This window comes from Gymnogyps californianus, chromosome 7 (assembly GCF_018139145.2).
Source record: "Gymnogyps californianus isolate 813 chromosome 7, ASM1813914v2, whole genome shotgun sequence".
Classification (NCBI taxonomy): domain Eukaryota; kingdom Metazoa; phylum Chordata; class Aves; order Accipitriformes; family Cathartidae; genus Gymnogyps; species Gymnogyps californianus.
In genome coordinates, this window is record NC_059477.1 from 16253876 (window position 1) to 16270746 (window position 16871).

The window sequence follows — 16871 nt, forward strand, 5'->3', positions numbered from 1 at the left end:
TTACCTTTTTTTTTTTTTTTTTTTTTTTTTTTAACTGCAGTAGCTTTTCAGAAAACCCTTGCTTCCTTTAGAAGTATGTGCTAACAAGTGCAATTAGTAATAAGGAGAATTTGGCTCCTTGAGATGGAAGGAAAGACATCTTCCAAACACTTCAGTTGAGTCTAACATTGGTATACAATGAATCCACATGCGTATGACTGCACAAACGCTATTACCCTCCCCAAAAGGAGACTACTAACAAGTGTCATGTTTACAGCTGAAACCAACATAGCTTTTAAACCAAAAAGCATGAAAAGCCCATTCTAGAAAGCACTGAAGCACATGCTTGAATTTCCACCCAATTAAATATAACCCTATGTAGTGCTTTCATGTAACAGTATTTATTAGATCAGGCCTTAGGTTCACATTAGGATATGCATTTATATGTGCTTTTTTTTTTTTTTAATTCTTTGAAAGGAAAAAAAATAAAATATTCACAGCACCTAGCCTCAGCATCTAACCTAGCCAGCAAGGTGCCTTCAACAGTGGAAGAGAGGAGTGCCTTCAGGTGACAATACAAAGTGTCTACACAGACTCTCAATGCAGGAGTGGAAGGAGGCTGACATCTCCTCTACTCGCCTCCCTAGCTCTAAAGCTCCCTACCATACCATAATCTGTATAGAGATACACATTTTCAACTAAATACACATACACAGTAAAAGCTTTGTGAAGCATCTGGTTGCTGTACGTATATTTTCTAATGATTTTGTTAATTGAGATTGGGAAAGACTTGCAGAGGAAACAGGGAGGAGGGAGACATGGTCTAGGGAAGCGAGGTATACAGCTCCCATTGACTACGGCAAGAATTAAAAGACCTACCTAATTATTGTGTATTACAAATAATAAATTTATCATTGCTGCAGGACTATCTTAAAGCAGACTGATGTAGGACTGTTACCAGTCCCATACAGAATTTTTACAGTACAGAAACTTAGTTCTTTGCACTGCATTTAAAGGACACAGAAATACAACGTTAAAGAGGATCCTTATAAAGCAGCCAATTGACTAGACTATTTAAAGCCTGTAAAGACTTTGATAAACCTTGTGATAATATTCATGATCTCAGGTATACTAGGGTGAAAAAAGCTTGTTTATATCAATGTTGCAGATTAGCAAAACAATTGTAATGTGTGTTGTTGGTTTGGTTTTTTTTTTTCTTTTTAAATCCAACAGGCTTCCTAAAACCTAATTTCCGCAATGTGTATTAACCATCAGAAGAAGTGCAGTTAGTTTAAGATTGGGATTATTACTTTGTGCTGGTGTTGGTAGGGTACATGGATGATAGAAGACGTGGTTTCTAGATATCCTATGAGCGAGTATTAGATAACAAGTATATAGATATAGAATAATTCACATAAATCAGATGCTAACTTGAACAGCAAACATTTCACTTTCTGAATGCTAATATAGTACAAAAACTGCACAGACTAGATGAGATTCTTCACTACAGATAAAAAGACAACTAAAAATACTATCAAGAATTATAAGTAAATTGATAAAGAGAAATTTAATGAACATTTTACTTGAAATAAAGGAGAGATGTCTTCTAAATATCCTTTGGTATGCAAGTTCAAAACTGTGCTATGGAGAAGTTACTCAATACTGCTAACTACTTGATCTCATTTATATACAGGTATGAAAAGAGAGTCAGTTTTCAGTTTCTTTTAGATATATATATTTACACTCCTACTTACTTACTCAACTTCAAAGGTAAGCATATCTTAAACTTTGATAAATATCATTAGGGTTGTTCCAAAAATTAAATGCAAGAAGATTCCACCAAGAAGGTCTTGACAAATGTAGTGTTATGAAACAACCATCGCTTAAGACTTGTTTATTCTGAATTCCTAATCAGAATTCTCATCTCACAGCTTTACTTTTTATACTTAAATAAATCTTAGTTCAAAAACAAAGGATAAGATTATTTCACCAATATGTGTTGTTCTACATGAAAAACAAAATGTGATCCTAAGCTTTATTGACTTGAGAAAATCAAAGAATTATAGAAGTCAGTTCACTAATTCAGTGCACTGCATAACAGACTGCAATTCAACCAACCTAAACAGCTGATCAGAAAAATTATTTTCTTCTTTAAAAAGACTTATACAAATAAGTTAAAACAGAAAGAAACAAAATATCAGCTAATGCTCACACTTACCACCTATATCTTTTATTTAAAGCTGGTTTTAGATAAAGGCAAAGTGCAGACCTTCAAACCTATGGGGATCTTTCCAGAGGGCCTCTGGCAAGAACACTAAGCATGTGACGGTGTATACCTCCCATCCTCAAGGACCAGATGTTGCCATTCTGCGTAGAGCATGAAGCAGCTCAGAGCTCACCTGTCCCCCTCCTCATTCTGCTGCTTTGTGCTGAGCACAAACTAGCCTCAAGTTTGAGAGCCCAAGAACTGTCCACATTTAAACCTGTCCCAGGTATTTGTGAAGATCACCTAATCCCTGTGATGCACTGAAACGATGGTATTCAAATGTCAAAGCTCTTCACCATAAATTCTTTCATCCCCAATTATTGCAACTACATTCTATTTTACTTAAACTGACACAGTGTATTCAGTATTCTTTAATATTAAACTACTAAAAACATTAATTCAACTGTTGTATAAACATACCTAACCCACAGTAGGACATTTTCAAACCCTTATGTGAATGCCTCTGTGCAAGTGACAAAAAGAAAACTCTGCTCTCACCAAACACTACAAAAGACCTATCTCCTCAATTTTTCCACTTGATTCTGCTAGCCCGAAACACCATAATTTCCTGCCCCTTACCCTGCAAGTAAACACTTAACCTCATATATGCATTTAAACAGAACATATATGCATACTTATAAAACCCATCAAACTCAATGCCCCAAATGAATTCTTTTTTCAACTTCCCATAACACAGAAAAATCTCACATTCTGAGCTGAAATTCTTCTAAACTGCTCTCAAAAGAGCTCCCCTGAAATCCCTTCTTCATGAAATTATAATGGAAAAACATACTTCACATTCTCATATACACACTCAATACTTCCAGAGTATCCTTAGTATTCTTACTGGATAGGTAATTGATTAAAAATAGTATTTTTCACTTCTCTATAGCTTATTTGAAAATATGGGATGTGGTTTTTTTACATATATGGAGTCTGAAAAAAAAAAACCCCACACCACTCTACTTTTGGAAATGTAATGCTCTCTTGGCAAAGGGAAATAATTCTTATTTTCTCCTAACTTTCCAGACGATCCCAGTCTGTCACAGTGATTAGTTAGAATATTGCAACTATGCATAGACCCACTTGTTCACTAGTCTGATTTATTATTTCATTTACAAAAGTTAAGAAAAAGCAACGCAACTTTCTTTACACAGCACACTAATCAGTCATTAAGAGGGATTCCCCCCCCCCCCACCCCAGTAAAGAAATTGAGGAGGAGAAAGCAGTTTTAATGACACTAACAGAACTTGTAAAGATTATCCTTTTGTGGGGTAAGGAGGTATTACTATTTCTACAAAGTTAATAAATATTGTGCTAAAAGTTAATGAAATGAGATTATACATTATGGAATTCCTCAGGTAGTTCAACAGCTCCCCAGCCACAGGGAATACCTGATAACATTTATATGAGATACAACACACATTCATTTCCATAAATAAATAAAAATAACAAGAAAAGTGATGGTAGAGGGAAGAAAGGGGTAGCCAAAAGGGAACATACTAGCTAACAATCACTTATAGCTCTGCCTTATATCTACACTCCCCTTACCCCATGGTATTTTCTCCTTTTAATAGACATACATACATGTATATACATATATACACACACAAACATACACACATATATACACATGCACACATACCTTCGCACGCTGATCCAAAAATTCTTTTTTTTCCCCTCAGCACCAGGCTTTCCTAACAGTATGGGGTTTATCATTTAAATCATTAACATTATAAAAATGTCAGAACCATAGGAAAACACACACCCTTCTATCACCACATATTGCTGAACCAAAAAAAAAAATCAGTAATGGCTTCTCCAAAATATAGCATACAATCCATAACTATTTTGTTGGATATAGCGCATGTAAGGATCTGATATTTTCTTTTCCCAGGTCTTAAACACATCTTGAAAATGGATACATTACCTGTTTCCCTGCTTGTTTTTACAGAAAAAAAAAAAATATGGCTAACAACTGGTTTGGTGAACACCAAGCCAAGAAACAAAACAGGTGCTATTTAATTAAATTGTGCTGCAATGTTGTTTAAATGATTTTGCAGTGGAAATTTATCTTTCGTTTGTAGGAGTTGCCTTACTAATGAAGCAGATTGCTCTTTGGCCAATATAGATACTGATTCTTTCTCTATTTCTTCAAGATATTAAATATATTATGGGATTTCTTGGTGTGTGTCTTAGTCTACTTAATATAAATAATTTTCAGCAGCAAGTATTTCCTACCTCCTTCAGCTCCTTCACCACCTTCAACTCCTTTGAAGTTATTCGTGTCTGTACTTTAAACAATTTCTGATAATCAAGTAGTGCAACACAGATGTTCCTTGCAGAACAGCCTAAAACTGGAACTACACAAAAGAAGATAGCAATAGCCATTTACAGGAACAAATTGCAATAAATTGTTCATTGGGCTAAAAAAACATATTGAGAAGGTCATAACTGTCAGCTATCCCAATTTTGAATCCAACCACTGCAACTGCCAGAATTTTAATTTACTGTTGGGGAATTACAATGCTGTCAAAGTAAAGCCAAATATCTTCTTTGTGATCAAGGAGCATCTGGGCCTATTCAGCTTTAAATCAAATGCTACTTATCTTAAATTCAATTAGCAAGCTTGGGTTTGGAGGTTTGGGGTTTGTTGTGGTTTGTTTTCCCCCCCTTTCCTTTTTTTCTGAAACACAGTTTTAGCAGCTATTTAGAGAGGGATTCTGCTGTGACCAAGTCAACACAGTTAAGGAAAAATATGCAAGCAAGCTAACTTGCGTGAGTACTTATGCTTATTACTATACCTCTACCATAGGTTCATCTTCAACAGACTTAAGAATCAAGCCCCTGAAAGCTGAGATATACATTTAAAGTGACCAAAAGATTAAACATGTTTCTGGAATCCATGAGAGAAGGTAGAAGCAGCAATCACTTGGAATCTTGAGTATTATATTCAGTCTCTCCTGACGAAATCTGGCTGAGCCGTTTGCTTGATCCCCACAGCTTTCGGGAAAGCTGACCTGAGCGCATCTGTTTAAAAGTAATTCAGAGAAACAAAAGGAGGGGGAAGGGATAAGGTGGATAAATTAAAAAGGAATTCAGACACTGATTCTGGTGAAATGCAGACACTACAATGTACTGCATAAACAAAATTACACCAACAAAAATTATTTGAAGACAAACCAAAAGTTACACATAGGGATGATTCTTGGGACTGACAAACAACAACAGACAAAACACTAATCACAGTCTTCTCTGATTTTGAAGAGTTAAAGGGATATTGCCAAGTAATGCGTACTTAATACTTAACCTACTTCAAACGGCTTAGAAACAGTGTTTAGATTGCTGTTTTGATAGGAAGGAAAAAAGAGGTGAATGTCAAGCAAAAATAAACCAAATTAGAAGAAAGGACATTTTATTTTAGAGATTTCAAACAGAAATTGCTAGAAGTGAAAAGGAAAAGATAACCAAATGCAGAGCAGTGATGGCTGAATGAAGGAAAGAGAGAAAGGTTATCTCCTGGTGTCAAATTTATACAATCTTCCAAAGATCCTGAGTGAAGCGCTCAGAGTAAAATTTAAACCGGAAATAATTCATACTGAATATTCCATAAGTAGAGACAGATAACAAGCAACCAGAGGCCATATTAAATCCAGCATCTGGTAGGTCTGCAATCTGACAACAATTTGTAAGAAACTGTTTTAATTTACTCGTTAAGCACAACGCTTATGATTGGCCAGGAGTGATCAGCCTGGCAGTTGATTAGGTTATGACATCCCTTGCAGTTTAATAAACAAGATGCATGCCTTAACAGCACAAGCTTGAGAACAGTTCCCAGCAGTTAGTACTACAAATTAAGCATGCTTAAGAACTGTATCATCACAGCAGCAGTGTTCTAGAAAAGGCACAGTGCTGACAGGGGTTAACACTAACAGGTGATAATCCCCCAGACTTCTGCAACATCCCAAACAGCTAAGTATAATTGTTAAAAATACAAAAACAGTTATTATATTTCATTTCATACTGGATACTGTCAATGCAGAAACACTAAAGGCCAATCTTAATACCAAGCAGCATTTCATTTTGTGCACAATAAAGAAGGTCGGTTTCTCCCTTTATCCTAAGGATCAGTATCACCACCGAAAGCCAGAACTACAACACTGTCTTCTGTGTAAGGATAAAATTCTAGTAATTAATATATTCCTTCCAAACTACAAATAATCAACCAACAAATAAATACCCCATATACACATGCTTTTCAAATATACTGATTGATGCCATTATAGAAAACTAGAAAATCTGGGACATAATGTTGTTCCTTATATGTTTGTGGGTTTTTTTAAAAATCTATTTACAAGGATATTAAGCTTACAGATCATCTGAATTATAAACAGAAAATCCTGAAAAAAAGTCATTGGAAAGCCTCTACATTCATAAAAGGAATCCAGTCTTTGAAACAACACTTTCTCCATAGTTAGAAAAATAGATACAACTAAGAACTGAGAAAAACAAAAAGCCTTCAGTCTAATGATACACATAAGCCTACAAAAGATCTTTTCTATGGAATAGGAAGCTTAGAAATTACAGTGACTTTAAAACTGCTGTTACAAATATATGTTTAACCACATCATAAGCAGCTCTTTGTCAATTCTACAGTAGGAAAAAGCTGTCCAACTGGAAGTCAGTGGAAACTTCCCCTCCCCATCCGCTGCAAGCAAAAACCAGACTACCATTGTGTGAAGCCTGTTTCAAATATTAAACTATGTATCTCCTAGCTAAAACATTTTAAAATACTGGCAAATAAAGTCGCTCTGTTTTCACAATTTAAATATAAAATTAAGACACACTTTTCTGGCATGTACTAAAGGTCATGCAAAAGTGATAATCATATTTTCAAATAAATACACTGCAGCACAACTGAGATCAAGTACTCAAGTACTTTGAAAGTCATAACAAGTAGTACTTAAAGCAAAACCTATGTTTTGCACAAGAAAAATTGGGCATAGCTATTTGACAGATGGATGCTCTGTATTTGATATTGCATATGCAGTACCAACAAGTTTATATTCATCATATGGAGCACAGAGCATACTGGGAACCTACACAAGTGATTCTTTGTGCATTGCAATTAGAGACTGTGAACAGAAAGTAGTAGTATTTTTCTTCCCCAATGTCAGTCAATGCATATTAAAAGACATCTGACAGAAACCATAAAAAATAAAGAACGTAGCTTGCTCTCTTTCATTTGCAATTTTCTTCTGGAAAATTATTTCATCAACAAGTGGCTGACAACACTATCATGTTCAGAAAAGGTAAGCTACTATGACTTTGCTTATTCAGATGTGAGTAATAAAGTCTGGAAGTTAGTCCAGCTGAGCTTCCCATCTGCGATCCCTATATACTTTTGATTCTTAATGAGAAATTTCAGTAGAGCAGTCTCAAAAGTTATTTCTTTCCCACTGAAAACTGAAACTTGCTCTTAAATTTACCCTGCCATAGAGGAGACCTCTTGCTCAACTGGAAAGCAGAAATAAATGAACTTCCCACTGTTCGGTAGAAAAAGTTCTTGATGGTGGGTTTTACCTCTGCTGGCTTGCCAACACCAACGATAATCAACTTGCCGTCCTCCAAGCCAACAAGGATGTGGCTATACTCTTTGGTGACAGAAATGCAATGAATTGGTAGTCGCATGGCTAAGGGGGAGATGCTCAGACTGAGGCTGAAATGAACAAAAACCACATAGAGAAAGCACATCATGTGTTTGTTTGCACATACTGCAAAGAATCACACTGCAGTTGAAATTGCTGTCCACAGGATGCACTATAAAACACAGTTTCTCGAGGATCCAGTTTGCAATTTCAATTATTGTAAACTCCTAAGGAACGATCTAATCATACCCCAGAATAGAGCTCCAATAACAAGACAAGGCATGGATCGGAAAGTCAGTAAATTAAGACATTTTCCCTGAAGAACAGTAACATTAGTCCCACAACTGCCTAAGTGACAAAGATCGTTCCCATTCTGAGGAGCAACAGAGCTCTACAGAGTGTAGCAGCAAGTGGAGTTTAAAACTCAGTGCAGAACTACATGAGGCTTGATCCTGCAGTTGCTGAGCTCCCAGTGACTAATCAGACATGGGGACAATCACAGCTTGCAAATGTCAGACACAGCTCTTCCTAAATTCTGTCAGTTCTAGGTGTATAATTGGGATAAATGCTTGGGAAGAAAGGGGTCTGGTACAACCTCTCATTTTTTCTTTTCTCCCTATCTTAGTTCCCCCTTAAAAGAGTTTTTTCAGGAACACAGAAAAAAGCAATGGCTACCACCTACAGCACCAAGCAAAGTCCACATTACACAGCCATTTCTCAATAAGCCTTTATATTTGCATCTCAATAATAATCTACTGATGGTGGGTGGTACATTACCTGTAGAGATCCCGTATGGAAAGAAATCCCTGTAAGCTGCCCATCACGATATACTCGCCAGTCACACACATATCTGATACTTCCTCCTTCAGAGTCTCAGAACCCAGGTATTTTCCATTGACAGAATAGAGATGTAATGCATTCTTATCCTGAATAGATAAAAAATAAACCTGTCACAGAGGACTGACTGGATTAAGAGTGTATTATTTGTATCTTTAGCTCCCTAACAGGAGCTAACTTGGGCAATAACCCACAGATAACATTGCTGACAACAGTTTCCTCGTTGAATGTCCCGTATGGAATTTTTTGAAGTTATTCCTCGTTACCTGTTGATGTAACATGGTAACATCTCACCTATCCACCTAATCAATTCCAAATTTTCTGGAACCATCCACGGATTTAATGGACAGGTCACTATTTTATAAGGGGTTTTGTTAAGGAAGAAGAAAGGAAGAGAGCACTCTTATCTTCAGCCCTGCTGCCATCCTCCCTCCCCCCCCACCCCAAATTGAAAAGCAGAAGGAAATAGGTGTATTTCCACAGAGCTAGATCTAGAAGCATTTTCTGGACAAGGCAATGAATTCTTCACAGATTAAAGACGCAGCTAACACAACCATCTTAAGTTCTTCCAGCCTGACAATACCTTGGTCTCTTCTGTCCCCATCTTCCCAATGCAGCTAGCATGCCTGCATCCAATAAATTTGACTTCCAAGAAATTTCCCACGCTCACAGAAATGATAACAGTTCTACCCTTACTAAAGCAACTACACAGCTACTCAACAGACAGAATAAGCTACACTGTGAACCTTATAACTCTCTCTCCAATCCAAAACTAAGAAACATCAGTGTAGTCACTGGGCATCTTGCATCCAGAACTTACTGCTCCCCTTATAAGCCTCTGTTTCTGTGCACAGTGTAACTTGTTCCCCCCAGTTTTCCCAAAGCTTCCCAAAGCTGCTTCCCCAAAGCAGCTCTCCCAGGAAGATTTATTAGTGCATGCTTGGGCATCTTCCTTGCAGGTGTTTGGAGATTTTCATGAAACTCACAGGAGCACAGTATGTCTGCGATTTATCATTTAATCAAATTTCACTCAAATTGGCTAGCAAAATAAAAAAATAAGGAAACAGACACAGCATGCTCAAAAAGCCTTTTGGCTCTCAAAAATACTTTAGGAAATAAGGATAAAGTTAGGTACATTCATGATTCAAGTCTTCAGTGAAAGAAACAGAGGTATTCCATGAACCTAAGTACCTTAAGAGTAGTCTTTCCTTCTATGCTGGTGTGGACAACTATATGGCCTTCCCAGGACACAGCCAGGTTGGGAACAGTCAGCAGTAGAGAACTCTCACAAGGTGGTCGCAAAGTCCTCACGTACTGACCTTTCCGAATAGTGCGGACAATAACAGTCCCATCCTGCAGCGACGAAATTTAGGTAAGTTGTTACTCAGCGGATAAGCTACCACAACACACAGAAAGAGTATTTAAATACAGAGAGAATATTTTGAAAGCACTTAAATCCTTAACTGGAGATCAAGACTCCTGAGCATTAGGAACTCTACACAAAGAAGCCTTCCCCTCAAGGCCATGCACTATAGGCATATGAAAAAGCAAATGCAAACAGGGCATGAGGGGATGGATAGGCAGCAAATCAGCCATTTCATAGGTCACATTTATGAGTAGGCATTATGTGCAGTACAGAGTCAGAGTTCAGCAGCCTGCCAGTGTAGTACAGTAAGGTAAAGCATGAGTAAGCTGCACAGAACTGTCAAGGTTAAGGAAGCAGGGAAGAAACTGGCACAGAATTATTTCTATGAGAAGCTTAAGATCTCCAAATAAGTCCACACATGTCAAAGCTCATCTGTGCAGAATAACACAACATGATAGCTGAGGCCTATGCTGTGCAGAGCAGTTTGAGACAGCCTGATTTAATAGGCAGCAAAGGAGACAGCACATATCTTCTTGATGTGCAAAAGTGAAATAGTCTCATTTTTTGTATTATTCTTAATCAACTTCAAACATGCTCTACGGTTTGAGTAGAGAAGAGGCAAAGAAGGGAAAAGTATGAGGACGCTTACCCTGGATCCTGACACGGCCATATCCAGTTCAGTGCTGATGCCAACACTCGAAACTTCATCAGTATGCCCATAAAGGATCTGTAATGGCTTAGGTGCCAGGCCTACAGGCACTCCTCCCTGAGAGTAACAAAAAGTGCAATGACACATTCTCTTGCAGCTGAAGGACAAACAAAAAATAAGTTTCTGGTATCTTCAGTATCAGTTGTGTGAGATGTATATTTGACATAGGCCAAAACCAAAGGCATAACTCACCCATTCCAATTTCAATTTATTGCCTTTTATGTCAGCAGCCCTATTTACTGAAATCACAAGAATGAATGAACATACAGTTACTATGTGGATGTGAAAGACAGAGTTACTTAGCTGACTTGTTTCTATCCCTTCAGATGTCCAGGTGTGCATGTGCCACAGTGAGCAGTCCGAACAGGAGTTGTTCACCCACCCATCCACCCACTTTTTCTTCACCTGTGTATCCGGGCTTGTTCAATTCTTACAGTTTACCCTGGAATTAAGTACTATCTTCACAGCCAAGCTTAAAGAAGCTGAAAGCTATTTTGCTTAAAATTACAGCAACTCTATTCCACTTTCTAAGGAAAAGTAAGGAAATAATCCTTCTCAGTGACTACCAGTAGTATGATATGCAAAGGAAATCTTGCAGTAATGCTCATTAAAAATAGTCATTTTCCCACCACTGCAGGGTGTCAAAATTATTTAGTACTTTTGTTCCAGTGAGTGTACTGTCAGCATATACAGACTTATTCTCAAACGAGTTCTAAGGCAAGACCTGTGCTTAGAGAGAAGGTACAGTAAACAGTTCTGCAAAGAACTCTTTATTCTCGTTTCTGTGATAGAAATTTGACTGCCAGTCAAGCCCTGAAGCATGCAGGAATGCAGAACAAGTGTCAAAATACAGAGCTGGGAAAGAAGGTGACAATGCAGAGCAGACAAGTAGAATGGAAGTGACACTATGCAGTCCATTGCTGCTACTTTGTAAAGAGCAAGATAAAACTCTCACAAGAAGAATTTACAATACATACAACGTCATTTATATATCCATTAAAAATACATTAAAAATCTTAAGAAAAAGTAATTCTAAACGAAGATAATCTCCAGAGGATGACTTATTTAACTCACACTGAAAAGATAAATAAACTAAAAAGTTTCCAACATTTATCCTCACTTGAGACAAAAAAATACTGTTGTGAGCACTAAGGTCTCACCTTTTTGACCACGCACCATTGGTACAAAGTACTTCTTGAAAGAATTATAAATATTCTCACCATAAAGACAGCTTCCACAAAAACACATGCAGTTATGCACCACTGTACTGGTTTAATGTGCTGACTTTAGTTCAATGGTGAGAACAAGGTGACCTGACCAAATGTACTGTCCATAACATGACAGCTCCCCCTGCAGTTAATCCTACTTGTATAACTGTAATGCAGCAATCAGAAATGAACATTTAAAATGCATAACAATGGAAATGGCCTCACATTTTGAGTGCAAATACACACATGCATCACACAACCACTTTCATTGTGTGGAAGTACAAGACCAATATTAAAGAATCTAAAAAGCCAGCGTAAGTCTCGGTAACAGACTAGTGTTGTCTTTGCTAACTCCTAGTGTAGTCATCAGTACTTCCCATAGAGGAAATGCAATACTAAGATGCAACTACTGGGGTGAACAGCAGCCTAGAAACATAAAAAACCTCAACTATAAACATTGTTCTGACTAATTCCGGTACTCTCAAGCAGTATCTCTCTTCTTCTGTTCTTCCATCTGTACCATCGGGGATATTTGCCTATCCTGAAAATAATCTATGAAGTCTTTAAGAGTGCCTCTAAAATACTGTACTTCAGCTATATAGTAGCTAATGTGTATAGTGAATATTTCAAACACAGAAGACAATGGGAGTAACAAAATTACTAAGCTAATCAATTTTAGTGGACTATCTTCCCTGCAAACCTGAAAGAAAGGAAATCAATAAACCACCACAGCAAAACAGAGAAGCACAAAAAAGCATTCAGAAACTGCTTCTCAGAATACGCCTAAATAACCTACCTGCTGAACTATTTGCCATATCATACAGGTAGTATCTCTGGAGCCTGAAATCAAATGAATTCCACAGTAGTCTATTGCCAAGCAGGTCACAATATCTAGATAAAGGAGAGAAAACGGGAAGTTATCACATAGACATTTAAGACTAATTTCCCACAGAGTGACAATGTGCATGCAATATGTCAATGTATCCTGATTTGCAGTCAGCATGAAATGTTCCACTGTAATAAGGGCTGATGAGACTGTATTAAACAATGAAGTCATTGTACAGCCAGGTGTACCAACCTGACTTAATCAGCTTTGCTACCTAAACACAGCAGTCAAGCTTTATTTTGAAACTACATTAAACCATCACTACAATAACTAAAAAGCCATGCTCAAGTATTTACATATAATCATGGTTCAAGTATTCTTCTGTTCTTACGCTGCCATTCCTTTATAACTGCTATGCTTGTCTGCCCAAGTGCACTGGCTGTAATTCTTTCCAAAAAGACCAAGCATCAAGGTACAATACATAAAACCTTTCATTTCACAATATAAAGAGTTACTAACCCATGTGCCTGATGTGCTGTCCAATCAGCTTGCCTTTCGTAAGAGATGTCACTCTGATGCTATTGTCCCAGTGTCCCCCGCTAAAGAGCAGTTTTGCATCATGGGAGACTGCAAACAACTTAGAGGTGATCTCCAGCCCCGGTGCAAAAGGACCACTCAAGTTGCGTTGTGTTCTGTAGGCAAATGATGAGCAGTTAAGAGTAAGCTTAGTTTAAAGCAATGTATTTTGCACTTCCTATATCCTTAAAAATTAATAAGAAATTCCATCTATAGAAGAGTCTATATCTAAAAAAAAAAAAAATAAAGAAGTGAAATTCTGGCCCCCTGATATCCATGGCAAAATTCTCACTGCCATCAGCAAGTAGAAGCAAGATTTCACCTTAGATCTTTTCAGTCTTTTATGCAATTTGATTCTGTATGGATAACTCATGTCCCTACTAAGTATTGTAACACTAAAGAAAAAAATGAATCTTCTAAAAACCAAAGAAACAAAACCACCACACATACCTACACTATAGTGTAAGAAAGTATGCAGACTGCCCATCTCTGATTCCAAGATGAGTTTTTATGATTGATAATTACAAAAAAAATTAGCAGTAGCTCTGAGAATGAAGAATCTTGAAATGCCACTTACATAACTCTTTACTAGAACAGTATTACAGATTAGAGGTAATATTACTGAACATCAGAAGATGCATTCTTAGGTGAAAACTCAGCCAATGAAAACAGCACAATCCACTGACTGTTGAACAATTACTGTATTTTATTACTGTAGATGCATTCATCTGCACCTCTCCTTATCATTTGCTTACTTGGGATTTGTCACTGTGGTATCTCTGATGAATGTAAAATAGTTGGAGATATTTTTATCATAAGGTAGCCAACCATGAGTTCCAATAATGCAGTTCAGACTTGCCGTTACCTAAAAAAGTTTGATAGAAAAAAAACAATTGGTGAAACCCAGAGGCATATTTTCTGCTTCCCTTTGATGGTAATGGAGCTTGCATAAAATCCAGCATAGGCTTCTTGAGAATTTACCACAAAGAAAAAGAGCATGCACACCCCTCCCCCCACAAATAAAAAAATTCCAGCTCAGATGAGTTAATCCACATGTGGTACATATTACCAAGCTAGAATAGTATATGTTCTAGATTTTTTTTTAAAAATTGTACTACAGTTCTATTTCTGAGAAAGTAAGACAGGAATCTAAATATTCGAGGTTATTTTCATCAGATATTTAGAAAAAACACAATGAGAATTTTAGACATGTCCAAATTCCAAATGACATATGCACATACCACATTAAGCCAGGACAATAAGTTTGACCTACAAAAACAGGAATATTGGAAAAGAATATTCTTTCCTGCAAAACACAGGTATTATTGCACAGCGGCCAGTATGCAGACCATACATACAAATGTAAATACAACAACACTCTCCTCCTTCCATCATTTGGCGATCTGCCATAGTACCAGCACCTGTATTAGTCAGTGCAAAAGTTAATTTTAGGAACAGTGCAGGCCTTTGGAGTGTGTATATGCCACATACTGTATAGTTTAATATATGGGTTGGAAAGTAATGATAAACATAATGATGCTATTAATAACTCAATCCTGTCATTTTAAAGCTGGGCTGCATTGCATTAGGAAATTGATTGCTACCGTGGAAGTGGATGAAGTGGGTAATTTACAATACACTTCACCACAACTTACACTCATGTCTCATCAGCTCTTAAATGACATTCAACAAATCAGCCTGGCTTCTCTACAGAAGAAAAATATTTAACTTATAGCTGACATTCATTATAGGTTAAAGGAACACATTTGAACAGGAAGTGAAGAAGTGTTTCTCTACAAGCTGTATGAAAAAAAAACCCCTATTTGACTGTCTGTAGTCTAAGAACAGTATTGATACATGCAACTCACCAAGATCTCTGGGCTTCCCTGAGAAATAAAGGAACGTGACTGACTCCTGGGGACAACAGCTTTGACAATGGGCACACCATCACTGATTCCCTAAGAGAAAGGACATGGTTTTGGTCTGATTATATCTAAGAGCTAAAGGACAAGTCTAGAACCTGTAAAGAGTAAGATCCAAAGCCTCTGGAATCAATGTCAGACCTGTCAGTGTCTGATACACACACATTCAGTTCACGCAGGTAAGCTTTGTTGCAAACACCAGAAATGAAACCCTGGCTCTGTCCTGAATCAGTGAGTTTAGCTACCAAGTTCAGTGAGTCCTCAGACACCACCAGTGATGTTCTTAGCTTTCCTGTTGTGGTGGCTAACTTAATACTCAAACAAGACCCACACAAGCAGCCAGCAGATACAAATTTATGGGATTCAACCTCTACAAAGCTAACTAAAAAGACAGAGATCATTTTACAAACATTGCATTTTAAAATACTTTCTTTAAATAGGAAGCAAGTTTATTGTCATCTAGGTTGTGACCTTTTGTTTCAAGTACATTAGAAGTTTCACATTAGACTTTAAACAATTTCAAGTAACACACCTACCTCTATGAAGAATGACTTCAGTTCAGTGAGGTGTTGGAAGAGATTCAGAGTAGAGCTGTCACTTTTAGTTAGTCTTTGCACTACCTCTTCTGCTGACAGCCTTTGTGGATGGGGTTCCTAGGAGACAATATTTGAAGGAATATCAAATTAGACATTCATCAGTTTGTTCAAGTCACATAAGATACTCAGAATCTTATTAGCAATCAATAGGAAAACAGACTCCTAAGCACCTAATTTCTCTTCTTAAAGTACATTAATTTCTTTTGAAAATGGTATGATAAATTTCCATCATTGTGACCTTTACAAATGGTAATGTGGCAAAGACTTAACATTCCTAGAATCACAAACCATTATCTTACAAACCGTTATCTTTTCATTTTTTCAGAAGTCCTTTTTAACTCAGTTGGATTTAACCACAAAGGTCTGATTGAGAGGGAACAAAGAGCATTACCTTTAACAGCTGACAGGGAGTTTGCCCAAAATTGTTTATCATCCCTTCTAAAGCTTTCCTTTCTTTCTCATCTGTTAAAGCATCCAAATCCACAGCCCCTGGATCACAACCAGAATGATGAAGGGTAGAAAAAAGGAAAAAGAACATAATTCAAACAACTTATTGAGAACCAATATGGTCAACAAATGTTGCCAAACTTAAATTAATTGCAGCATTATCACCGTTTACCACAGAAAAACCTCCAAACAATGCCTTCATATAAAATACAACCTGAAAACTCCACTCTGCACGTGGAATTTTAAGTGTATCTGTAAGTGCAAGAATTGCAGGCTTTTGTCTTATCAAATGAATTTAATACACTTCATGCTTGCAATAAGTTGCACACAAAAGCCACCCAAAATTCACCTTTGGAATTAACAGACTAACATTTGTCTTCAATATTTGCTGTTTTTAAGCAGCTTGCCTTGACTCCTAAACCACAAGAAACCTCTTTCCACAAATGCTTTTAAGCAAGCAAATGAGAAACTAACAAAAAACCCCAAGCACT

At 37.1% G+C, this 16871-nt stretch overlaps 1 protein-coding gene across 1 annotated transcript in view; it reads right to left on the minus strand.

The window, feature by feature from the left end:
* Positions 1 to 3462: 3462 nt before the first annotated feature.
* The window catches only part of NBEAL1 (neurobeachin like 1), an 88375-nt gene continuing 74966 nt past the window's right edge, over positions 3463 to 16871 (minus strand). Inside the window, exons 45-55 of the mRNA XM_050899674.1 lie at positions 16325 to 16422; positions 15874 to 15990; positions 15284 to 15373; positions 14171 to 14280; positions 13359 to 13531; positions 12810 to 12904; positions 10746 to 10862; positions 9922 to 10083; positions 8671 to 8819; positions 7829 to 7964; positions 3463 to 5275 (exon numbers count right to left, since the gene is read on the minus strand). Of these exons, the coding sequence (XP_050755631.1) occupies positions 5174 to 5275; positions 7829 to 7964; positions 8671 to 8819; positions 9922 to 10083; positions 10746 to 10862; positions 12810 to 12904; positions 13359 to 13531; positions 14171 to 14280; positions 15284 to 15373; positions 15874 to 15990; positions 16325 to 16422 (1349 nt within the window). The 3' untranslated portion in view covers positions 3463 to 5173. The remainder of the gene's footprint in view (positions 5276 to 7828; positions 7965 to 8670; positions 8820 to 9921; positions 10084 to 10745; positions 10863 to 12809; positions 12905 to 13358; positions 13532 to 14170; positions 14281 to 15283; positions 15374 to 15873; positions 15991 to 16324; positions 16423 to 16871) is intronic.